The 26,522-nt window shown below is 40.8% G+C and overlaps 1 protein-coding gene across 1 annotated transcript in view; it reads right to left on the bottom strand.

Moving 5' to 3' along the window:
- Positions 1 to 14,226: 14,226 nt before the first annotated feature.
- si (sucrase-isomaltase) overlaps positions 14,227 to 26,522 on the bottom strand; it is a 63,535-nt gene continuing 51,239 nt past the window's right edge. The window contains exons 41-48 of the mRNA XM_070828724.1: positions 24,142 to 24,290; positions 23,166 to 23,250; positions 22,915 to 22,971; positions 21,995 to 22,119; positions 21,521 to 21,609; positions 20,147 to 20,196; positions 17,519 to 17,683; positions 14,227 to 14,463 (exon numbers count right to left, since the gene is read on the bottom strand). Coding sequence (XP_070684825.1) covers positions 14,386 to 14,463; positions 17,519 to 17,683; positions 20,147 to 20,196; positions 21,521 to 21,609; positions 21,995 to 22,119; positions 22,915 to 22,971; positions 23,166 to 23,250; positions 24,142 to 24,290 — 798 coding nt within the window. The 3' untranslated portion in view covers positions 14,227 to 14,385. The remainder of the gene's footprint in view (positions 14,464 to 17,518; positions 17,684 to 20,146; positions 20,197 to 21,520; positions 21,610 to 21,994; positions 22,120 to 22,914; positions 22,972 to 23,165; positions 23,251 to 24,141; positions 24,291 to 26,522) is intronic.

Genomic DNA, 26,522 nt, shown 5'->3' with positions numbered 1-26,522 from the left:
ACATGTAAACAACGGAGAATAGGCTTTGATGTGTTAAATATGACATATATGCCAAATTGTGAATCAAAGACACAACATAGGCCACTCATTAACACAGTGCCAAGCTGTCTGTGCAACATAGGATATGGTAAAAGGAGCAATTTTCAAATTTCTTATCAAAAGTATTTTGTTCTCTTTCAACTGTTAGTTCACTTTTTCTGCTACATGCAGTTAGCATATCAGCAGACAGCGCAGAGGAAAACATGAATCGTTTTTATATTGCCTCGACATATTCATTGAACACACTTTTTTCCAAAATGTTTGAGTCATTTTTAAAAACGCACTGAAAAAATAAAATGTATTGTCATTCAATTGTGAAGGGTTCCTGTCTTAAAAAGATTATCACATGGGTCTTTGGAGACAAAGTGAATGTTATTCTATAGAGAGCATTAGGAGGAGTTTAAAGAAAGCGAGAATGAAAAGCACCATGTCATTTTCTTTTAAAGGTAATTTTGAGAGAATAATTGGTCAAATTATTTAGACAAAAGCTCTGAAGGAGGCTCATACAAGTATCACCCAAATTACTTTGCTTTATTTCTGTAATACTGTTTGATGTATAATCTTGTCCCCATACGGACAACACTTTATATTTCATTTCAGTACGTCTTGTGGACTTTTTAAATCTTTATTTCTTTCAGTTTACTGTTGTTCCCTTCTCATTGTCCATTCCTTATCACAGAAAGAGTCTCTCACTCTCTTTGTTCCTCTCTCTCTCCCCTTCCTGCTCTGTGTTTCTCTCGTCTTCTTTCGCCTCCTTTCTCTCTCCCTGGCTGTCTCCAGCATTATGCTAACACATTTAAAGGCAGGCTCCTGCGGTGCAGAGTAATCCTTCAGTGAAGCTGCACTCCCTTAATGTGTCTGAGGGGCCTGAGATTCCTCCCAAACCGATCTATCTCTGGGATGACACCAGCCCCAAGGTTAAACCAGGGTCACACACTGGCCGCACACAAACACACACACACCTACATTTACATGCAACAGCACACTCGCACTAAACACAGCTGCATAACATTTCCAGTGTTTTTTGTGAGAAGACAATTCAAAATTTACGTTTTTCATAGATCTCAGAAAATGTGTATGTAAACTGCGATTGCTATGTTGTGCCTGTTCATGTAAACACTAACATTGTGTGTCCAAATATGACACATGTACACACACGCAGCCGTATATAGAAACATAGCCATGGGCACGGGTATGTGCATTCCAACCCATGCATGAAATCACCTAAACATGTGCAAGCTGACAGCCATCCATAAACACAAGATGTCCTTTGTCGAAAAGTCAAACCCATAAAACTCAGTAAACTCAAAACAATGCTTTGGTCACCATCAACATCAGACTAGCATTGTGTCTCCTTTCTTGGTTCGATTTTTTATGGCCTTGGAAACTATAATTAGTTGTCAGTCCTCTCATTGTAATAATGATAATAGCAGCCTCCAAACACACAGTAACACATTGTGCACGCAAGGTCAGCAATTCAAGATCATCACGCACAAAATGAAAAGATGATTCACATTTTCTGAATGTGGGTGTGTGTGACTTCCTGAACAAGGCTCGCAAAGTTTGTGCTTTAAATCCACATCAAGCACTTGTTCCACTTTGCTGTCCCCCATCACTGCTGCATGTAGGAAGGATTTGATCGTCATTCCCATCTTAGTTAGGACTATTACTTTAATCAGGATCTGAGACAGAGGGCATTTATTTGATGGGGATGTTATTAGACTGCCTGTTGGGGGGGTGGGGGGGGTGGAGGTGTAGGACAGCAGATCCTGCGGGGGTTCAACTCCAAGAATAGCACTGAGGACAAATCTGTCTTATGTAATGTACACACATGAACCATAAAGAGAGGACGGCACATACCACCTCACTGCAGGAGGGCATCATGCGCAATCATGTCCCCCCTGCTCCATTCGGTAAGTCTTACACTATTAAGCAGCAGTTACTTCCCCTGACTGTTGACCAAGTGCCATATTCATACTGTATAATTGGATTTTCTGAAAATGATGGCAAATCTTTTAATCACTGTTTTGGCACTGTAGTTTATTTAGAGGAAATCGTGCATACACTATCCCTCTGCTGTAAGAATTCAAATGCACTATTCACTTAGGTAACATTTGCTAAACCCTACAGAGCCTTAGAGTGGCCCTAGAACGAAACAAAAATGCATTAGCACTAAATATAATTCATAGAAATGTTTTGATTAATGTGTACACAGAGCCAGCACAAAAGACCAGTTCTCCCCGAAATGCAGTCTGTCCTCGGTGGCAGCTGTCACACAGATATTCCCCACACTGTATGAGTGTACTGCGCTCTTCGGGGGCTTCTGCTCAGCCCTTTCGGGGCGATCCCCCAGTGGGTGGCTCCGGAGTACACTTCGACTTGAGGAACGGCTGTGCCCTGCTCGGCTCGTCTCCAGTGCTGTGTCCATCTGGCATACCACGGGAAATCCCAGTGGGCCGCATCAGTGGGTGTCAAAAATCCATAAGATCTTTACGGGCCGGTCGGCCCTCTGTCTCTTTCCCGGCCATCTCTGTTAGACTGTCATTCAGGGTGAACATGAGAGCATGGTGTGTGCGTATCCCAGCCCAACCCAAGCAGCGCTGTTAGCAGGTGTACAGTTATGATTGTCGTGTAGACAAACCAGACCAGAGCCACCGTTGCTTGTGTTTGTGTGCTCCCCGGGGGCAACACATGTGAGGTCTGAAAGGGCTGAGCAATAGCCTCTAGAGAGAGAATTCTACACAAGGGCAATACTGGACGCTGCCATTCCACCTCACACAGTGCGCAGGATGCCTGTGTGACAGCTGCCACTGAGTACAGACTGTATTTCAGAGGGAACTGGACCACTGTGCCGGATCTCTGTACATACACTTATCTCATGTGCATCAATTAATCAAAATGTCAAAACTAATTAGATAACTAAGTTGTGTGCACAAATTGAATAAAACGTGCACACGAACGAAAATCAAAATGCGCGGCCACTCTGGGACCACACCGACAGGGCACACTGTTTTTTTTTTTTTTAAATGAAGGTTTTTATATGCAAGCATTTTAATGATTGATTCTTGTTGGTATGACTGTGGCTGGGGTAGAGTACCCAGAAAGCACTAAGACACAGACAAAATGCATTGTTGGCCTTGTCTTGGGATTTGCTGACAATAACAAAAAGAAAGAATCATATAAATGCAATATCACAAGTCTCATCTTTTAACCTTAGAATACCAGTCAGAGTCATATGATTTCATGTAGAATGTTTTTTTTTTCTCCTTACCAGCGTGGAGCGCTTGGGGGCTAGTGTTTTTCAAACCTGTCATGAGAGGTTAGGTGAACTAAATGATGAGGGACTTGTTGTTGACCTCTTTTGCTGTGACTGGCTTTCCCCTTCCAGACTTTATAAGGCCTTCAGAGCCTTTTCAGGAGAACGGGATCATCATCCTCTTTATGCCAAAGGAACCTCCAAACCAACTGAGGGTGAGGGGAAATGGCCGCATCCAACAGAGCTTTTCCATCAGCACTCATTTATTGACAAAATTGGACATTTTTCTTCGATTTTTAGGGCTGATAGTGGAAGAGAGACTCCTGTGATTTTCAACACTGGAAATGTCCTCACTTAGGTCTTCTTCAGAGCACTTTAAATGTCAAGGCAGAATGTATCTGGAAAAGAGAAAAATGGATCGCTACATCACATCTTTTAAAGTTGAACAAAGAAATAAGTTACGTGTTTCAAGTTACTCAGTGTTCTTTTAATGCAAATAAATAATCCTGTCAGGTGCTGAATGTCACCATGAATGACGGAGAGGTTCTCTGAGCCCGACGTCGGAGTTTGTGTCCCAGAACTTTCCAGAACATGATGTCCTTGCTTTCGCGGACTCATTTAAGTGTGTTTTTGCTTGCTCGGTCCTTTTATATACTTTCAAACACACACACGCACACACACACCTAATTGTGTTTGCATGAGGGCATGTGAAGCATTCTGTTTTCCACTTTTTATGTTGGCATATGTGAAATTGAGCATATGTGCGCACAGTGCCACTGCTCTTTTTATTCACTATGTGTGCCTCCTGTTAAATCTCAGTGTGCAATTTTGAATCAAAGCTAAGCAGGTGTCACTCTGGATACAGACAGATGGGAGACCTCATGCTGGAACCAGAATCCTATCTTCTCATCTATTTCTCCCTCCCTCTCTCTGATCTGCCTGTGTACGTCTCTCTCTCCATTTCAAGTCAAGTCAAATTTCATTTATGCAACCCCAAATCACTCATCATTTTTGTCCCTGCACCAGTGCCGGCTGGCTTTTCACTCCGGGGGCTTTTACATTTGCAATTTTGTCAGAATCCAATGGGGTTTCCCTAAAACTAAAATACCTGAAAAAACATAGTATGGTATGAATGTTCTTTTCAGTCCAGAAAGCAATCCACAAAACTGTCCGCTGTCTACATGAATCGGTTGCAGTTGCACTGTGGTGCAGTTTATGTGAGTTAAGAACACAATTTGTTTACTCGCACGTCATGATAGCAGGCGGTCCATGGGTTTAACAGCTGCCTTCTTCACCTAGAAACAAGGTTAATAAGAGCAGGGAAAGTGAACCAAACCAGTGAGCTGAAAGATGCTTCATTGATTTGAGTGAAACTGCAGAGTCAAGTGATGATAAGTCCGACACCTTTCGCATTACATGTAGCCTTTTTATCCCTATTTTTCCATTGTGAGCACAAAAACGTTTTGTAGTGCAAGTGTAAGTAAAAGCAAAAAGGCATTAACAGCAAAATGTGCTGTACTTCAAAAAGTAAGAGTACCAATTAGGTAGAATGGCCTCTTTCAGACTGTTATACCATTATTATCATTAATGCCTTAATGGGTATAAGCAACATTAAAAACAGGATCTGTGAGTTATTTTAAAAGCACTTCTTGTTACAGTGGTTGACATTCTCATTACAGCCTGATAGCAGTCAATGCAATAGATTGCTACCAGATAGATTGAAATAATTTGACATAAAAAAAAAAAGAAAGAAAAAACTCCATTGTCTGTGGCTGTCATAGGGCTGCAATAAACCTGTCCAGTCATTTCATTCAGACCTAATGAATGTCTGACCTGCCTATCTACCTACTTGCCTGCCTATTTGCACGCATGCTGCCTGTGAACTCACTGCGCATGACTGGGGTCCTCCACAAAGCTAAATCCAAGACAAGAATGGCAGAGAAAGTGGCCAAAAATTTAGATCACAGCTCAGCGACACACTGTCGCGAGTTACCAGCACGAAGCACAGCCTCTATGCCAAGTGAGCAGTTGCTATGAGCTAAAGGTAACGTTACATTTGTGACGGCTGTTTTGCTTGAATTTATGCGATTGTGGCATTTAACACAGCTGTTTATATATAAAGCTGAAAAGCTTAGAGAGGCTGTCAGTCAGAGATTGTGTACAGAACGAATGAGCAACCCAGCCGGTCCTCTCATTACTGTTGTGGGCTCGAGCAGTGATGCTCACGTGTTGTGTGTGTGTGTGTGGGGGGGTGCCTTTGGCGGAAATCCTCACAGGAGGGGGTGGGAACTTTTCAAAATCTAGCCACCCTCACTAGTTTCTGCAATGTTGCTGACTGAGCCTTTAACTATAATGTTGTAGTTGGTCATGGTGGTCATACAGTACATGTAGTAGTTCGGTGATCTGATCTGCAGCTTTTCATCAACTTTTTTTGCATGTAAATGTCATGTAATTGTTGTGACCAGGAGCTCTCACAAGAATACAGACTCAAATGCCCGACACGAGGTAAACAGATGGTAGAAGGTCCAGTTTATTGTTGAACACAATCGACAAAGACACCAAAAAATTCTACAAACCTGCTTAGACTCCAACACTATCAACTAGATACTAGATGCTGGAATGCTCGACACAAGGGCTCAAGACGATCTGGCACCGGACGGGGGAAAACGCAGACAATATATACTGCAGGGAAGGGAGAACAGGTGGAAACACTCGGGGCGGGGCAGACAATCACAGGAGCGGGAAACACACAAGGGCAGGAAGTCAAGGGGCCTGAAACAAGGGGGAAAAGATGAACGGCGCAATAAAAGAGACAATACAAAACACATGAACTAACTTTAACAAACATGAAACGTAACAGTAAGTTAAGTAAGTGAGTAAAAAGAGTAATATTTCCCCTAAAATGCACTAGGCTAGAAATATAAAGTAATATACCTGTGTGAATGCACTCTCAGGTGCCAGCGCTACAGCAATGGTGGTACACGGCTCTTTGATGAGTAAAGTTTTCTGCAGAAGTAGCATTAATCAGAACAACAGCAAACAAGTGTAAAAGCAGGCCAGTGGGTAGTAGGGGGAGTAGCAGACTATTGAACTCTTTCAGTCAGTTAGCCCCTTCCTTTTAGTATTCCTCCCCGCTGGTCTCTTTTTTTCTCCTTCTCTTAATCTTCTTCCTCTTGTATACACAAACTATAAATCCTTTCCTTCTACTATTATTGTGTGTCGTTGGCTTTCTGTTTTGCTTCTTTTATTCTGTTGGATGCCTGGACATTTATAACATTGAAGCTGTGTTAAGCAATTTAAGAAAAAAAAACGTTCTCCTCTCTTTCTTTTCTTTTTTACTCTGTTTCACGTTATGTGCACCCCTTCCTTTTCTGTCCCGCTCCGACATAGTGTCTTATGCATTACGTTTCTGCTTCGCTTTCCATTTCTCTCATTGTATATCTGCCTCCCCTACTCTCTTATGCAGCACATCCTGCTCACATTTTGTCTGTGTCTCTCTCTCTTGGTCATTTTTTTTCATCTTGTCAATCTCTCTCTCTCTTTCTCTCTCTCTCTCTCTCTCTCTCTCTCTCCAAGCACTGTCTCTCCTCTCTCCCTGATGAGGCCAGCCCCTCCATAGTGATGAGACCGACGGAGGGTGATTAAAGTGGAGTCTCATCTGGTGGGAAAACTGACCTCAATCAGAACTATTCTACCAAGAGGACGCTCCCCTCCTCTCTGTTTCCCTCCATCCATCCCTCCTACTCAGTATATTCCTGACTCTCATCCACCATTCTTTATTCTCGCTGACCCGCTCTGTTACCATGTCAGTGCTCCCCATCTCTCATCTTCCCTCTCTTGCTTTCTACGCTCATTTCTCATTTTCCCGCATCCACTCTCAGTGATCACTCTCAATTTGTCATCATCGGCTGTATTGTTCTGTGATGGTAATCTGTCCTTCTGGGGAACTCTCAAATTTGCCATCATCAGCTGTGTCCAAGAAACCTCATATTTACAAAAAAAAATCTACTTTTAAGGAAATGTTTACCGTTCAAAATTCTGGATTGTCTCAAATAATAGTTTAAAATAATGGAACGATAGAAAAGACTTATTTGACCATGTAGTGCAACACTTGGGAAGTGTACCGTGGTTTCTTTCCTTTAATCCTTTAGTTCAGTATTGATCAAAGTCTGGCATTATATGGTTAAAGGATGCAGCACAACTTCGGATTCTTGTTGTCTGCTGGCTCCTCACTGTAGCTAACCAAAGAAAGACTCATGCTCATGTTGTAGCACCAGTTATGACCACTCGAAGCTACTCACACTGCATTTCAGAGAGCCTTATGTCAGTCAGGGCAAGATAAACAGCTTTTAAAACTTTTTGCACCTCTTCTCTTGCTTTAATTTAACTTTTATGGTTCTCTCAGCCGCCAACGTTGTTCAATTGCACCCCAGAACGTTTTCGTTTACAGTGCAAGGTTGTATGGTCGTACTGTGTGTTGCAGACTAAGGTTATGAGGCCAGCTTCCACCAGGTCCTGCACGCTGTCCTCTGTCCACTTCCAAGCAGCCATCTTTAGGTAAATAATCATTTTTAATTATTTTTCTGTCTTTTCTTTCTCAATTTCACTCACCTTCTTAAATACCAGAGTTGGTATATGTGGGTGTACATTAATAGTAATAATTGACATTGTATGCAAGGCCTTAAAAATGAGGGGAGCAGTTCCAGTGTGTCCTTTCTAAGTGTCAGTCAGAAAGGCAGAATATGTGTTGTCATGGCAACACTTATCCACAAACTAATAAAACAAATTCCCATTTTAGCTTTTCAATTACTACCATGCATCATGACTGTCAGCCTTCGACATTCTTCAACTTGTGCTGATAAATGTGACATGTACTTTCCACAGACATTCATTAGCCCGAGCCCACACAAGTGTGTGAAGTGTGTGACTGAATCATGTATGTTTCATCTTCTGGGGGTGATTGGAATCTGCAGTGAAGCCAGAGGTGGATGCTTCAGTCGCTTCAGTGGCTCTATTGTGGTGCTGTAACTGAAAAAGAATAAAAAAGGGAGGCAAAACCAAAAATAAACTGAGAGATTTCACCGCCTTCTGTGTGTACACAATGAGGAGGCATTATTCATTCATTTACTGTTTTTTTGTCTTGTCCCCGTTTTATCAGCTGACAGCTACAGGGAGTAGTTGTCACATTTACTCTCACATATTCAGATGAGGCAAGCTCAGTCGCAAAAATGTAATTCAGACTTTAAGGGCAGTAGGTTTTACACTTTATACATTTTGCATGTAATTAGTCTGTTGTAGTATAACTGCCTCAACAACACCCCTGCACAAGCTTGATTTGAATCTTCAGTGCGCTGGTGATCCTGCGTGCAGGGCGATTTGTGACATTGTGCACACTATCCAGAGTATTGAATTACTTGGCCACCAGAGGCATTTGACTAGCTCTGCTGGACCGGAAGTGATGCAATCACACTGGCCCCATTTCCAGTGATATTTAAATCCTTTTCTGCGTGGATAGTCTGGCCAATTGGCAAATAGCTCTTCCTCCGTGTGTGCACTGTTTTTGATTTGATTTGTGAGGAATGTTTGTGTGACTATGTAAGTGCGTGGGTGTGCCGTTGTGCCATTTGATGTGATTTGCAAAGATGTGTGTGTGTGTGTGTGTGTGTGTGTGTGTGTGTGCACGTGGCTATCCTTTGGTGCTTCATCCACAATCTGCCGTCTGCCAGAGAGAAATGTCTTTTTTTTTTTTCCCCTCAATGCTCAAACTCGGAATTTTTTTTTAAATCCCAATTTGCACTGACTAGTAAGCACACTTGCAGTCAGTTTCACCCATTTTTTTTTGCAGCTTTCTGCCTAATTGGTTGGTAAGTAATGCAGAGCAAAAACAAACAGTTGGTCCTTATTCACTTATCAGTCAGTGTTAAAAGCTGAAAAATATCAATGTTAAAGGTCTGCCACTGCTTAACTTGTAGAACCTCAGCCAGTTAAAAGCAAGGTTGTGATAGAACACAGGAAATATGATGCACTGATGTCACACGACAAAATATTTTTCTGGCCAAATTCCTTTTAAAACACAATGCTAATCAAAATTTTGTGCAGCTTTCATTGAGAACTCTTTTTCCCTTTGCTTGTTTTTCATGATTCATTTGAAGGCGGCTAGTTCTGTTCTCGACTGAGACATTTTAAGAGTGATGACAGTGATGATCATGATGATGATGATGATGGTGATTGTCTCAATTATGATTGCCATGCCACCTGAAGGGGTAGCTTGAGTGTCGCCAGATGTAGTTTAATGGCACTTATTAATTATACTCATTCACTCTAAAATAAAAAGGCTGTCTAGTGCTCTCTGCAGATTCCCCCCCCCTTTTTTTTTTGCCCTTGTGTTTTTGATGCTGATCTGAATGACAGGTAGTTATCATCTGTACCACTGTCACACCTTTATATCTGCCTCCCCTCGGATGGTTCTCTGTCATGTTTTTAATTAACTAAGTACAATTAGGTACAATTTTCAGCTGCTTATATTTAACGTGAGTGTTTTTGTATTTTGTGTTACTTTATACTTCTACTCCACTACATTTCACTACTTTTTACTCTACTATATTTATCTTACAGACATAGTTACTAGTTAGTATTCAGATGAGGATTTCACAAACTAAACAATATAATAGTTCTGATTGTAGATCTGGTATATGAAGCATGCAGAAAGCATGAAGTAAAGTTCTACCATCACTGCCGTACTGTCTTGTGTTTTTAATGTCAATAATTCATGTATAATACAATCATAACCTGATTACAATATGAACTCTCATTCATTTCAACGTGATTTAACAAGCCTCAAATCAACTAGTGGAGCTGAGAGAGTGGAAACAAAAACTGATGAATTTGTGGTACTCCTGTCATCAACTTAACATTTTTTTTGTACAAGACCTTCATCTTAAGCCTTCATTTTCTTTTTTCTACCAACAAAAGTCGACTTTCAGACATGTGTAACATGTATAACAGTCATAGAAGTAAGGCCAAAAGCATCCTGTTTACTTCAAGGGCACTCTGACAAATAAGGCTGGAATGAAAGAATGTGATGGCAATGCCAAGAAACTGCAGATGTGAATCAGCCAAGGGGTTGCACAATACAAAATACAGTAAGTTAACAATTTTATAGCAGATTTCTTAAAATGTAAATTTTTTTCTTTTATCCTATGGTTCCCTTTGCAACACCAGCTGTCAGACAAGGAAGCATTTCTCTGTGAATTGCCTCTCCTGAGGTGCCTTCTTAGTTATTTGTTTCTCCATCATATAAGGATTTTTGGAAGATTTTCATTTTGCTCGTGGCCTATATAAGGAACCACTGGCGGTCCTTCAATGCAGTGCAGAACACACCAATTAACATAGTAGGCTCTCATTTGGCAGATATGTGTGACTTCACGGCGTGCATGGCTGCCCTGTATGGGTGGCAGATTAGTGAAGGTGAAAGAAAAATTGCATAGCTGAAGCATGGTGTCAAACACATGAAATGGTTCCTGACAAACAAGTGAGATTTTTACACTTTGTCTGCGTGCATGTGTTAGCGGAAGTGTGGGTGTGTGTCAAATGGTGAAACTGGCTGTTAGGATCTGGTCAGGTAGGGTGCTATTGGGCTGTCGACACAGTGGCTGTGCCCGAAATGACAGGATGACAGGAAAAGGTGTGTGTGTGTGTGTGTGTGTACTCGCATGTGGTTATGAGAACAAATTTTGAATTTTGTTCTAATTTTGAATGTCCTCAAACCATCTTTTGTGAGACATTTCTGCGTTGTGAGGACATTTTGCCTGGTCCTTACAACTTCAAAGGGCCATTTGACAGTTAAACCTGGTTTTAAGGTTAAGGCTAGAATTAGGTTAGGGTTTGGGCAAGGGTTGAGGTAAGGCAATTAGTTGTGATGGTTAAGGGATGTTAGGGTAAGGGAATAGGGAATGCATTATGTTAATGTGTGTCCTCACGAAGATAGAAAGACAAGTGTGTGTGTGTGTGTGTGTGTGAGAGAGAGAGAGAGAGAGATGGAACAAAATGAGACACTTTTAGTCTGTATTTGAGTGATTTATTTCTTACCTGTATATATGGGGGGAAAGGGGGCTGTTAGGAACACAAGAGTGAAGAGACTTGTCTGATTTAAAACATTTTTTAAGAATATTGAATTGTTGAATGTATGCAGGTGGCAACTTATGCACACATACGCTTTTACTGTTTGACTGTGAGATTTGACTGCACACACATGCACAGAGCTGCTAATCACCCAGTGCCTTTATCATCTCTGTATAGATTTGTAACAACTTAATGGTGACATTAATTTTTGCAAGACTCATCAAAGTTCTTATTAAGGAAATACCTCAAACACACCAGCATGCTAAAGCACACACAAATATACAATATCACAACCACAAGTACACGTGTTCATGCACACACACACACACACACACACACACATCCATCACATCTGACAGTCTTTGAAGTTGTCACAGTGCTTTCCCTCTCTCTCATGTTGTTTTATCTTTTTGTTCCCTCCTTCAACTGCGACACACTTGTATCTGTCAGTCACCCTGGTAACAAAGACATATTGTTACTGCAGCTCATTTAAAAGCATGTTTTTTGGTGTTTTCTCTTCTAGAGACTCAGATAGAAACACATTGATCTATGGACAATAGGATACTGATGAGACTTTCTGTGAAAAGTGCTGGGCCTCATAATTTTACTGTGTGGAAAGAATAGAACATTGTTTAATACTGTTGGCTATATTACCCAGAAGGACTCTGAAATCATGTGAAGATCATGCTTTGAGAGCATTGTACCCGCACCTTTTAGACACTGTGTATGTCAGCTGTGGTCTGACTCGATACTGGATTTTTGAGGCCGAAAAATGACGCGTTTAAAACATCTGATAATAAGCTAACAGAATATTGATATGCAAAGTTTTGGTTCACTTTAAAGATCTAGTTTTAATGTCAGCATGTCATGTTTTTTCTTGTTTTGTTTTTTTTATATATATCAATTTTCATTTCACACACACACACATACACAAAATGAGGCAGGTAAGTTTTTGTGTCAGCATGAAATGACTATGGGAATCTAGACAATACAGTAAATCCTGAATAAAGAAAAGCTTTAAAAAGGTTTGAGCCACAACACATCCAAGCATAAATAGATGTGAGATCCTCTTGATGTCTGAGAGTTAAGCCTGGTTTGACTGCCCCGTGGTGTAAACTGTCGCGGTGGTGTATACACATTTTTTTTTGTATTCAAATTTTGATGATTTTTATTTTTAATGCCAGGCGACATTCATCATCAATTTTTTTCCGCCAAGATTAGAAATGTAAAATATCTTTTAGAACAACTGATAAAAACAGAAAGCACGAGTACAGGAACGTGGAAGACGAGATAAAAGCTTTGATTGTTTCAGAGTTCTCGCTTCTCTCTCGTCTTCCCTTCGATTATCTTCCACCAGCAGCGTCATGACTTCAGTACGATTCCAGGAAGAATGCAGAGTCAGATCACCGGTGCAATTAGTCCTGCTGCTGGCACTTGTGGGTGGCTGGCTGGCTGGCTGGCTGGCTGGCTGGCTGGCTTTGTTTTCTCGCAGTCAAAACAGAGAGCTTTCCTCTCCAAAATAACACACTACCTGAAGACAGTGGCTGGAATGAGTCATGACAAATATAACCTTTTGGACAAAATCACGGAAAAACACAGAGGCACGCACCAACAGTAACCCCCCCCCCTTTACAATCCTACCCGTGGAGTGGCGTTTAGAGCGGAAATCAATTTGAGCTGCCCATGGCTAAATTGATATCATTACATTTACTGCAGGCTGAATAATGGATGACCGTATCATTATATGAGGAAGTAACGGAACGAGACAAAGCACAGGTAGACAGCTCGCTGCGGGTGAGAGCTATAATTAGTGTCTAGTTCCTGGCACACCCAAACACACACACGCTCTTTCACATACACATGCATGCATATGTGTGACTGTCAGATCTCACAGGTGCCCGCACATACTTAAAATTTGGCGATGGCATTAAATCTGCTTAATAATTCCGCTTAAGTCATAGTCACAGGGAATCAATCCCAGCAGCATTTATCTTTTGAATCAAAGCATTTCCAATTATCAAAAGCCGACTTCTTGAGATGTTGCACAATCTGTCTCTTCACCGGTCATTAGTTCTTGCTGTTTGTAATTTTTATTATAAACTCCTGGTCACTCATTTTGCACAGCGGTTGGTACCGGTATGCCTCTGTGTGTTGAATTAAGGGCCGGGACAACCTCACAAAATTGCTCACTCTGCAGGTAATGTGTTGCGGACACAAATTAGGTTAACATTTCTTTCCTCTGCTATTAAATGAATTATGTGACAATAACTGAAATTGGAAACAATTATCCCTCTCATCATATTAAGGTCAATTTTGTCAAATAGAGCAAGTGCTAAAGATAAAGTGCAGGTTAATGATTTCAACTTTGTGATTGATGCAGCTGGTTATTTAAAAAAAAAAGATATACATATATAAAGTTAAGTTTTATAAAGTACAAGGACAAAAGCTGTGAACTGTGACTGGTCAGTGATACTTTTAATGTTAACTTTAGCTACAGAAGCTGAATTCTTATTGTAGTTATGCCCAAAGAGTGACTGGCATGTGTGCAATGCACAGCCATCCCCACTAGAATCAGTGCTATTTTCAATCTCATCATTTGAAAACACACAAAAAATATGTTTACATTCATAGTACTTACCAAAACTGACTTTGTGTATCAAGCCTGAGATACATATGGTGAATGTATTTCCTTCTACATGATATAATACGAAAATTCTATTGGGAACCGTTCATGTAATTTGTAAAAGAAAAAAATCGAGCAAACTGTATTATATGCAATCACTTAAATCATGTTCTTTATTGTAAACAGAAAACAGCATTAATAGGTCGGAGGGTAGGAGCGCACACTGAGGTGATTTCATGTTCAAAAACATTGCAAGTACTTTACAAAATCATATTTATGGCAAAGGGCCATTATATGCAGGTATATTAACTGATAAACACCAAAAACAAAAACTGTACTCTGTTGATCAGACGTTGGTCCTCCATGTGATAGTGAAAGGCTGATCCAAACGAACGGCCGCTGCAGTGGCATTTATGATCAGCTCCTGTAGACACAAGAAGAAACAACACATGTAGTTTCTGTAAATATGCATTTGTTGTAAAAGCAGACATCACCAGTATTTCTTACCATGTTTTTTTTAGTATATTGTAGTGTACAGATATGGAATTACAAACCGACACATTATCAAACTCTTGATTTAAAAAAAAAAAAAAAGTCACCACAATTAATTCATGATTAATTTCTTTGCTTTTATATAAATGCGCTTCTTTTATACTTATAATTATTGTCAGCTGATTCATTGCCAGATTATTATCATGTTTATTTTCTATGTCTCTAATTGTTCTTTACTGTCTTCGTTTTTTATATGTATTTTCCTAAATCATAATTTTTATATAACTACTATATATCTTAAAAGTTATGACTTCTTGACCAGTCACATCCATTTTACCTCTGTTACCTGGTTTCACGGTGTGGTGGCGGCTATGGGCAAATTATGTATATGGAGAAAAAAAAACCATGAGGTAACTTCATGGTTTAAAGTCTATACTCGCCCCAATTCCCATGACGTTGTCAGGTGAAACGGCAACTCTAGATTACCTGTAAGTGTAAATGTGAGCGTGGATAATCACTTGTCTGTGTACTGTGTAAGTTAGCCGGTGACAGACTTGTCCAGGTTGCGTTCTGTGTAAGCTAAGCTCCCCACGACACGTCACAGCAAAAGTGAGCACTGACAATTTTAAAATAAAGAATCATCGTCATTATAAATGCAGTGATTGCGAAGTAAAGTTAAACAAGCCCGGGCTACTACGTGTGATTAGATATTGTTGATGACAGTTTAAACAGGTCTTTATGCTGCAGGTTCAGGATCAAACATGAGACAGAAGCAGCTCACCCACCTCACTGTATTTAAATGACACAGTGCTTAATGTTTCTTTCAAGTTGTTAGCCTTTCAGAGAATACTTAAGGAGATGAATGGATTGTCTCACACTGAAAAACCTCGTATTACCCTGCGCGTACTGTGTCACCCTCATTCCCTCTCCCTCTATATGCCCTTCCTTTCCTCCGCCTATCTCTCATTCTTCCTATTTATCTCTTTTCCTTTTCCATCTATTTCTTGCGATGCCTTCTCTCTTTCTCTCTCTGCTCTCTCTGTCCTTCCTCCCATCCTTTTCAAAGATGGGCCATCTCTCTGTCTTTTCGTTATTCTCTACCCATCCTTGTATCCCCCAACACACACACACACACTCAATTCCTTTGTCATTGTGACTTTCTTCATCTGCAATTCTTGCCGTCTCTTCTTGCCTCTCCCTGTGTCCGTCTTCTCCAAGAACAGTATAAATCAAAGGCTTCGGGGCTTTTTCACCGACGATTATTTATGGTGCTGCTGTATCTGTTATTTTCATGCACCTGATAAGTGCACTGAGTACAGTACACAACCTCGACAGGAATATTTTATCACAGTCCAAATGAGGAGAGGGGACACACGGTATCGTCAACCTCAATATCACCCATCCTCCATCTTAAACACATATACGTTTGGCTGTTAGAAAGCTCTATACCGTCCCGTACTTCTTCTATCCTTCTCTTTTCCAGATTCTCCTCAACTCTTCTTCTTTTCAATTGAGTTTTTACATTTGGGGAGTATTATACCTACTTTCACTTAGTGAAAAAAAGCTGTCCTTCAGCTGGATAACTTCAGCTCAAGTCCTGTTTCAGTAAATATCCATCCGACTTAAGTGTCCTTGTGTAAAACAATGAATCCCTTCTAGCTGTTGTTGAAAGTTGCAGTCGACCTCGACCTTCTGATCTCCCCACAGTGGAGATTCAGCCACAAACAAACTTCTGTGACAAGCGACAATGCGCCAGTGTTGAATTTTCACATTGGCCACTGAAAATGAAATTAAACTGTGGTACTGCAAGGCACTTTGGATAAAGAAGCCAACGCGTAGGGAGTGCTGCAACAGGCCATGTAGCTTAGCTTTGTGAGCACAGTTCCTCGTGATTCTCCGTCACGTGTCTTTTGGCTCGGCCATCGGAGCAGATGATGGAGAGAGCAAGGAGGAGTGATGATCATTTTGCATTAGCAGCTTTAAACTCGCTATTCTGAGTCAAGTCCTCGAGTCGTTGCTGCGTTCATTACAAAAACAGTGTCAGCTGAAATGCAGAGTTGATTACAGCTATTAGATGACAAAGTGCAACACAGCAGGGGTTGGGTTGTGAACTGTGTTTTTTTTCTTTTCTTCTTTTTTTTGTGGTGACAGTGTTTGACTGTCAGGGAAATGCTCAATCAATGTGCAAGCTGGGGTGTGTTTATGAAATGGGTGCATGTAATGATGAAAGAGGCTCACTGAACTATGCTATTAATGCACAAAGTGAACTATTAAATGCAATGACACTGATTGTATGCATTAGACAGTGATTAATATGTTTATTTTGAGGTTATCAGAGCAGAAATTTCGCTGAGTGCATTTGTGTGATGCAGTGGAATATGTGCGCCTGCATACACATTAGTTTATTTTGTTCCATTACCATCGAAGTTTCCTACCCCTGCTTGCAGATGCCCCAGTCTAGTCTGTACGCTCTTAGTCATCAGTGAATAGGATTTAGCAAAAAAAATAAAAAATGAATTAACAAACGTCTACAGTTGCTTTTAAGTAAATGCTGTGAGATAATTTACTGTGAACTGGAAACTGGAGACATTTTTCAGTTTTGTGTGGATTGAAAGCTGCAGTATCATGTGTTTTTTTTTTTTTTTTTAATTATATAAAATATAAATAAACAAAATAAATAAATAAATGTGGTATATCACACAAAAGTATTCCTCTTAATGCCAGAAACTTAAACGCTTCTGTGGTCAAAGACTATTTCCTGCATTTGATTAACTTGGCCAGTAGTCTGCTGAATTGTCTTTATCATGGTGAAACTAGCGCACAATAGCAGAAAGCATTAGGGACACACAATTCTAAGCCAATTTAAAATACTTACGAGGAGGATGGCACTATTTTCAGCTGTAACTGACTCGACTGGTAATGTAACTATCCGGAACTCAAAATTTAATACAGATGTGTCCGTCCTACTATCCAAAAACTCTTCTGACCTGAGTGTCAAGGTTGTGCTCCGGGGTCAGTGGATGCGTCGTTCCAGCTGTATCTGTTAGGGTCACCTCTGTGATCTTATCACTGCCTGCGCCCCAAACCCTCACCACACCCAAGTTCAGCTGGTCCGTTATGTAATGGTGGGTGACCTGACTGGATAGGGTGCCCTGGAAGTGAAAGAGATGGGAGACGAAGAGAGAAACAGAATGAATACAATACAAAAACATAAAGTACTTGATTCATTTTAAGTAATATCTATTCTATTCTATGCTTCATCTTTTTACAGAGTGAGATTTAATGTTTGGGTATCCTTTTTCCATATCATTTTATGTCTACCGTATTACAATATTTGCTCTATGCTTTGCTTTTGGGAAATAATCTTCTGCAGGGAGATTTTGATTGTCTGAAAAAGTTTTATATCTGAGCTTTTATCATGCTCCCACTGTAAGAGGCACACGTGCTTGGGCGCACACACACACACACACACACACACACACACACACACACACACACACACACACACACACACATGCACGCACACACGTTTGAGGTCCCTAGCTATCAATTAATCAAAGACTAAGATGTTCTCACGTTGCAAAAATGGTCTCACTCTGAAGGTCCAACGCTCACATGGAGCTGCAGAACCACACAAACAAACACACAGACACATCTACATTCAGATAGCCATCCAAAATGGCATACGATCTGCTAATCTGCCAGGCAGCACTGGCCTCACTGCTCAACTTATCCTCATCTTCTCACATCTGCCTGTTCACACATACACCCACCCACCCACACACACACACACACACACACACACACACACACACAAGCACAAACACACTTGCACTCTCCTTCCCGCTCTCTCCCCCTTTGGCTGTCAGACAGTGTGCCTGTTTTATCGCTCTGTGAAATTGCTTTGGAATGAGCCTGATGGTAGGCAGAGGACAGCCACAGATGTTTGGCCATGGTAACTGTATGTGGGTATGTGCATGCTGTAGATGTGTGCATGTATGCATGTTTGTGATTAGAAGTGTGCCTGCTAATGTGTGTCTGTGTGCGATTGTGCGCCTTTGCTCGGATAAGAAGCAAAAAGGGCTGGGTTAGTCCCATTAGTCCCAGTGATTAGGGAGTGCCTGTCATGTTTGACCATCAAAGTGTGGACTGGTAAACACTTGCTTCTCACTGAACTCATTCACGAGACTTATGAACATGCAACCCAAACTCGTAGGGCTGCACAATGTCAGCAGAGGTGAGAACACAGTTTCACATTTGTCGTCCTCCTGTATGTGTCTATTATGTCATGGCTCTATATGAAAGCTCACATGCCAGGGTTGGTGGAGTGAAACAGCTGAGGTTGATGCAGCTGAGGTTGTTTTGATGGGGCTGAACAGTACAATTTAGGCATTAAATTGGACTCTAATTTCTGCTGCTCAGACCAACTCTTTTTGCAAATGCAAGCCCAAAGAATAATGTTTGAGGCTTTATCTGGCATAGCCTTAGTGTGTCTATTTTGTTGGATCCTTTGCCGTGCCCTAATATTTAATATTATTCAATCAAATTAAGGTGTTGGACCTATTTAACATAAGGTATTCATCAAATTAGAAGTTGTAGATGCAGCACACATCGTTGTTAATACTGGATGTTGGATACATATATTTAATTAACTCTAGGGGAAGGGCCTAAGGGAGGCATCTGAGGATTACAGTATTAGTAAAACTCACTCATTAATTTGACCGGAACAGTCTGCTTTACTCACACTGAAAGACTTATTTTGATTCACATTTAAATCTGTACTATGCGAAGGAGTCAAGTGCAACATTTCTTTTGTCATTTTGGAATCAGTGTTTGTATTTTTGCCACCCAAAGCACAAAATTGCTCTTTGTGCTTGTGTTCGTCATAAGGGGTTGTCTAAGCAGGCACAAATGTAAGTGCAATTTCGTGCCAAAGCAAGTACCAGACACATAAACACACCCACAGCTGCTCCACTCCAGCTACCTCAGTGAGAGCATGTTCTTCTGGAGTCATTAGAATACTAAACAGGTGTGCACACAACAAAAGCCTTTGCACCTGATGAAAATGACATGGCAACTTTATTAGGGCTGGCAGCTTGGTGATGGCACAAAACTGAAGAGTAGAAAGTAGAAAATTCTAGGAGGAACATCTGTCCTGCAGTATCTTCTCTCTTACTCTGTCTTCTTCAAATTGTCACATTTTTAAAATAACTGTAATGTCACCGTGGCATACACAAGACTTTTGTATGTCAATCCACTCCACCAACTTTTCAAACCATTTCCGTTGTAACAAAAACTATAAAATCTTCATGGTAAAGCTTTTATATATTCTGATTAAAGTTTAATGAAAACTAATCTATTTTTCCTTTGGCACAGGTGTTTTTACATGAGAACTTTGTCTCAGCCAAAGGCATAAAAGCTACACTCAAATCACCACCCCAGAGTTACATATAAATTTTGCGCTAATGGTTTCCAACATGGAGCCTTTGACATACGCCTACCGCAGCCCTATTGCACGTCAAAGCATCGGCTTATTCTCCAGCTGCATTCATAATAATAATAATGATGATAAAGAAAAAAAGGAGACGTGACTTGTAGTTGTCCCTTTGACTCACCGATTGTACCGCAAAGGACGTCAGCAGGTACTGTTTTTTCTCAACTGTGTCTGAGGAGAGAAAAAGAGTAAAATAAGAGTGGATTACGTACAGAGTGAGAAACGGAGACAGAGACGAGTCGGATGAATGACAGATGGACAGAGTGATGATGCACAAGTGAATAAATGAGGGGCTGTATGGATAAGTGAGTGTTCATATTGGCAAAAGACTGAGTTCATCTGACCAACAGATGATGAGGAGGATAAATTAGTAAATGGTGTGGTGAAATGTTGCATTGTGCTAATGAAACACTGAGTAGCTGCATGAATACATGTAAAAACTGACTGGCTGAGTGGCTGGATGGATGAGTTAATACAGTCCTGACTCATTAATAGACTCATCCACGCATTGACTCATCGCACAGAAGCACCTCAACTTACTAATGGCTGATTAAATAAGCAAATAATAGAATTAGGGTAGTTTGGACTTAAGACTTGTTGAATGAAGGGGGAATAAGTGATGAATAAGTGACTAACACGGAAATGGGGGAGTCTGACTGACAGCAAAGCGAATTGCTAACCCTCTGAAGTGAAACACAAACATGCAGAACTCAAGGAAAGCAGATAATACAGGTGAGCAGGCGCTATAGCAAGAGGCAAAGCAAACAAGAAAGACATAGGGAGGCTATGCTGCAGACAGACGGGGAGACGCAGGAGAGGGAAGATAAAAGAGGAGTGATGGAGAGCATATCTCCAGGCAGCGACACGGGGAATTACTGTAATAGTTTCTGTCACTCCCCTTCTCTGTCACCCCTCGTTCTCTCTCTCTATCTCTCCCTCTTCTTCTTTGTCCCAACACAAACACGCCTTTCACAGAGGAGTGCACCTTCTCACAGAAGCACTTCTGAAACTGACGCTGTTCGTATATCAGTGTGTGTGTGTGTGTGTGTGTGTGTGTGTGTGTGAGAAAGTGGAGAGAGAGACTATATGTAGTAGTTGTCTCTGACTATCTGTCTTCATTTTTGAAACTGCTCCTACAGATGAATAAATACAAATCCTGACAGATGCAATTTTAACACCAACTCTGTTATGAGGTGAACTTTGTATTTATGAATGAACTTTTGCAGTGTGTGTGTGTGTGTGTGTGTGTTTGTGTGTGTTTTTTAAATACTGCCAGCTGCTGTCCAGGATCAACTAGGTCATTTTAATTGGTTCAATTCTTCTTTACATGAGCTTGCAGCATTTTTATCCAAATATGCTCCTGACAGCACAAAAATTCCCCATTCTTGGTGCTTTATCTTGAGAGGTAATCCGAGGATACATTTTGTTTTGCAATGCAAATAGAAGAGTTCAAATACAAGGTGTGTGTGTGTGTGGGGGGTGACTTTTCACTCACCTATCCCTTCTCCATCGTCCCAGAAGAGTGATCCTTGAGCAGTCCCACTGTCGCTCAAGGCAACGATCAGTCCTAAAGGATTCCTCCGACTGAAACAAAAAAGGTAGAAAGGGTTATACCAGATTGCTAAAGGACAACATCTATTTATACCTAATGCTGAGGACAAATACATTCCCATTCCTGGTGGGGGCATCCACCTGATCTCACTGCTGCTAACTTTCTAACTTTCTCTCTCACATTCTCACTCCCTCTTCTTTTAGCACACACTACTGATAATGGATGATTTCGATTCGGTCACTCCTAGCAACCTACCATCCTGCAGGGAAAAAGTCTCTGAAACTCTAAAATACAGCAGAATACGTACATGTAAGCACCCTGACATGCTACCCTGACAGAAAACACACACTTCACACTAAAAACACGGGACCCTGACCTGTAGTCGTGTTGTGTCTGCCATCATGTGTGTGCACTTACCTGTAGAGTGTGTTGCGCTCTGGTTTCTGCCAGGGTAAGATATATCCTCCTCTGATATGAAGGTTAATATGGTCCAGCGGTGTGGGCATTCTAACCATTTGGCCACGCACTCCAACATCTTTGGCCTGATGAAGGCAGCAATAAAGACAAACTATTAAACGACTAGAAATACTGTTGGTAATTAAATTATGATTCATTTTATTCGACAATTCCTTTGTGCAGAAACTGGCATTTGTGTGCCGGTAAATCACAAAGCACGCAGTAAGATATGTGACATCTATAAAGGCTACATCTGAAACATTTCGGTAATTTATTGCACGCCAAAAGGAATTCTTCTTGCAACACTCTTTCCTCTGGTATTTTCCACTGTCCTTGGCTCTACAGCTGAGGGGACAAGTTTAATGGAGGTAACCACTCCTCTCCACCATCCCATGCCCCCATTTATACTGTTGTTCCTCGTGTTTTGTTTGTCTTTATGATGCTGTCTAACAGATGGGGAGTCCCTTAGCTAGAAAGAGACCGAGCGATTGGATGTTTGTTTTTGTCAGCAAGGCGCCTTCTGCAGTTGTTGAGCTGTATCTCCTTAATGATGTTGTCAAAGATGTCTCTTGTTAATAATGTTATTTGGGTTTGTGTTGCAGTTGTGGTTTTAGTAAAAATACAATTTTAGATATAAAACACAGATACATGTTAACAGAGTGCATCCACTTTACGAATATACAAATCAGCCAGTCAGATGTAGTAACTCTTTCAATAATAAATACTGTAATCATTCTTCAGTACCATCTACTGTATTGTTGCTCCAGCCTAAATGTGTAGGTGCATTTTTCATATACAGTATTTCTGCAATGCATTAGACAAGATAAGGAGTCAGCAAACATTTTTTAAATGTTTTCTGGTTGTTACGGACATGAACTCACCGTGTGGAAGTCATACCAGCGTGCATTAGGAACATAGCCGTCCACAGATCTGGCTCCCTGTCAATCACAAAGTCGGTGAATCAAAAGAATCCCAACCCCAGTCCGAACCAAACCATAGAAAAATACAGCTAACGATCTCTGAAATGACTGAAAAATTGGATCTATGGAATATTTATTAATGCATAATGATATAGCTAAAGAAAGAAACAAAAAAAAACAAAGCTAAAGCCTGTACGTATGTGTGTGTCTACCTGATCGAGGGCAGGGGTGATAAGTAGGGCAGGTCCCCAGAGGAATTGCTTGTAGATGTCCCACGTTGTCTTATCATTCACAAACCTGTGAAACACCAGCAAAAGTGCCATTTAGCCTGATTGAAAAAAGAAAAAGCTACAGATGCTCCCTCCTGTGTCCTCAGCTGAGACGACTGTTCAAGTACTCATTCTGAATTCAATGGTTTGAAGAAGTGAGCCAAATAACCCTGCCAGCTCCTTAGATACCATCTGTGACTTTAGAAGAGCCTCTTAAAATTAGTAAATATGTTTTTTTCATACTTTTTCACACATTTACATCTGAGAACTGCCAGGTATAACCACAGTCATCTGCTGTGGGTCTCAAAATAATTTCACTGGAATTGAAACAAAAAAAGTGCCTTGCTCAAGGGCCCTTTAATAGTCGCTATGGCATGATAGTCTGTCAAGTTATTCAAATGAGCAAATGTCTCAGACCAGCTTGTTTAACCTCATTGGGGCATGTATATAAAGGGATCCTCTTTTCTCCCATTTGACTTAATATCTGTAGCTAACAGAGGAGGCTTTGATGGTAACATTACGACAACTAGTTGAAAATTAGTTGGGCATTAAAACAGAGTGGTGCTGAAAACGTGTTGAAGCACTTAAATGAAAGCTCTACCTAAATTGGTTTTTAGTCCAGCAACCACCACATGAGATGTTCTGCATACCAATGAGAAGCAATGTAGTATAAAATCAGGTTATCTTGAAAGCAAATCAGGAGACAAAAAATCCATCCTGGTAATAACTACATGATTTGATTAAGTGATTATGTGCAATGCTTAAGCCTTGATGTTAGAAGAACAGATAAGACCCGTGTGTGTGTGTGTGTGTGTGTGTGTGTGTGTGTGTGTGTGTGTGTGTGTGTGTGTGTGTGTGTGTGTGTGTGTGTGTGTGTGTGTGTGTGTGTGTGTGTGTGTGTGTGTGTGTGTGTGCGTACTCATGCAGGAGTGGTCTGACTACTGTGCTTCCTTTGTCATGAGCCTCAAACATCAGTGTGTACAGGTAGGGCAGCAGCGTGTAACGGATGTTCAGGACGTCCCGGGACACCTTGCTGAAGTTGGAATCCCAAGCAACGGGATCTTGTCTCTGGCAGAAAAAAAAAATAAAAGTAGTAAAAACACAGTTGGGTTAACCAAAATGAGTGGTGATAAAAACATGTAACATTTAATGTGACACGTGTGCTGAAAGAGGATTTTGGCTTGTTGGCCTTCTGAACTTTGTTGCTCATAATTGACCTTTTGGTAAGCTCTGGGCCCTTAGTTACTGTTGCTATGCCAGGCTTTCTGATCTTCCACAGCACAGCGATAACAACCACCGATTATTGTGGCTGCAATGGGACTGGCACCGGCAGGTTTTATTGTTGTTGTTGTTGTTGAGCTAACATTAGCTCCAGTTAGTTGGTTAAAAATTCTGTCTACTGCAGACATTATAAGATTTGCAGATCTCTCCAGGGTCTTTGATATTCACTTGATAACTACGTACAGTATCACACTTATTATGTTTAAAGACTGAGGGTAAAGCAGAGTGTCTCTGGTATAAATTCAGCATCATGACCAGTGATGATCCATGTAGGAGACTTAGGCTAAAGAAACAGCATTGTTCTTAGTCCTCAATTCGTGAGTATGATGAGAAGAAAGTAATATAAAAACTGTTATTTACAACATGCTTCACTGTTAATGTTACAGGACAGAAGGTTTTTAAGCTTTTAGGATAAGAGCTGACTGATGTGTTTGGCGAACGCAATGCTTTGTATGTGTGCAAATGTAACAATGGCTGGGGTTGCCAGAGTGTAAATTTCCCCAAATCCAACAAAGAGCATGACAGGGCCACTATATTTATCCTTAAGTCTGCAGGAACAGCTTCCACACTGAGGGGAATTGCTGCACAATTTTTCTTCTTTTTAAATCATGAATTGTATCTATTAACTAATGTAGTTATCTGCAGGACGTGCCAGCTGTTTGTCAGAGCAGTTTAATCCATCCTTTGCTCTTGGGTTTTGACTTTTGCGGCGATTAGACAGCCGCCGTTCAGGGGTTATCTTCGGTTCATCCGGTGATCCCCCGTATGGGTGGACAACCTGTGTTGTGCAAAATGCAAAAAGTCGAAAAACCTGTACAACATCCACTGAATGCGATTGTTTACATGTAGATAGAAGCAAGTGCTCAGTGTCTGAGTAAACAGATTCACTGTTTCAATAGATATGCACTTCAAAAGCTCTATGGTTCATTTCTCTCAGTTACAAGTGCAGATACACACAGACAGGCAGGCCTGTATGAGCAGGCGGAGTATGAATGTATTACTTTTAGATTTGTCTGTGAAATAAATGTAGGTTCCCAAACAGCTACTTTTTCTTATCTTGTCATTGCGTCTGCAGCGTTGACTCTTTCCTATTTGGATTTCAAAGCATACTGAAATTGAAAAAAAACTTTGAGAATGTTACCAGGCATGACAGCATCACTCGGTTGTGGCATGCCGGAAAATACTCAAATGACCTGCACGCATTGATGCTGATAAATGACGCCCAAACTGCTCTGCCCCACGCTGTACCGACATTTACCTAATTTTAATTAGTTACAAGTGTTACATCCCCTTAAGAGACAAGGACACAAAAAGAGGACACGGTGTACTGTCATTTTGTAGATATAGGCCAATCTAAATGTATTAGCTAATTTTCTGAAACTGTACAGAGGACAATAATCAGCCTGGTCAAGAACACACACACACACACACACACACACACACACACACACACACACACGCACACACACACTGAGGTTGAGGAAGATTTTTATCTGAAGAGTGTCGTCACCATATGCTTCTCCCTATGATCCAGTGTGTGCGCATGTGTCTTGGTGTGTACTGCATTTGTATTTGACTGTGTGTGTATGCACGCATTTGGGTTAAGAGGGAAGCTGTGTGTATGTGCGTCCTGTCTCTCAACTTCAGAAAACAAAATTACAAGATACAATCATTAAAGCAGTCACAGAGACCAATAAAATGACACACATTTTCTTCCCAGCAGCAATTTAACTGGGTCAGGTTTGATAATAGTTATTAACTGTAGCCCAGTGGTTACTAAGTACAGGTCTAACAGCGAATGATTGAATACAGAACATTTCCATTATCTTATGACCTAAGGAGTTTACCACAGTATCATTTAATTTTCTGAGGAAATTTACAAGATTGTAATTATCTGGAAACACAGGAGTTCTTCTACCTTCTCCCTTTTCAGTAACCCTCCTTTTTGCGCTCTCATGCCTTACAATCAGCTGTCTTCACTAGGAAGTAATTACCAAGGTAAGTTGGGAGTGAATGAGT

The sequence above is a fragment of the Pempheris klunzingeri genome, chromosome 4, assembly GCF_042242105.1.
Source record: "Pempheris klunzingeri isolate RE-2024b chromosome 4, fPemKlu1.hap1, whole genome shotgun sequence".
Lineage (NCBI taxonomy): Eukaryota > Metazoa > Chordata > Actinopteri > Acropomatiformes > Pempheridae > Pempheris > Pempheris klunzingeri.
The sequence above is the reverse complement of the archived record's forward strand: the minus strand, read 5'-3'. Positions and strand labels throughout refer to the sequence as shown.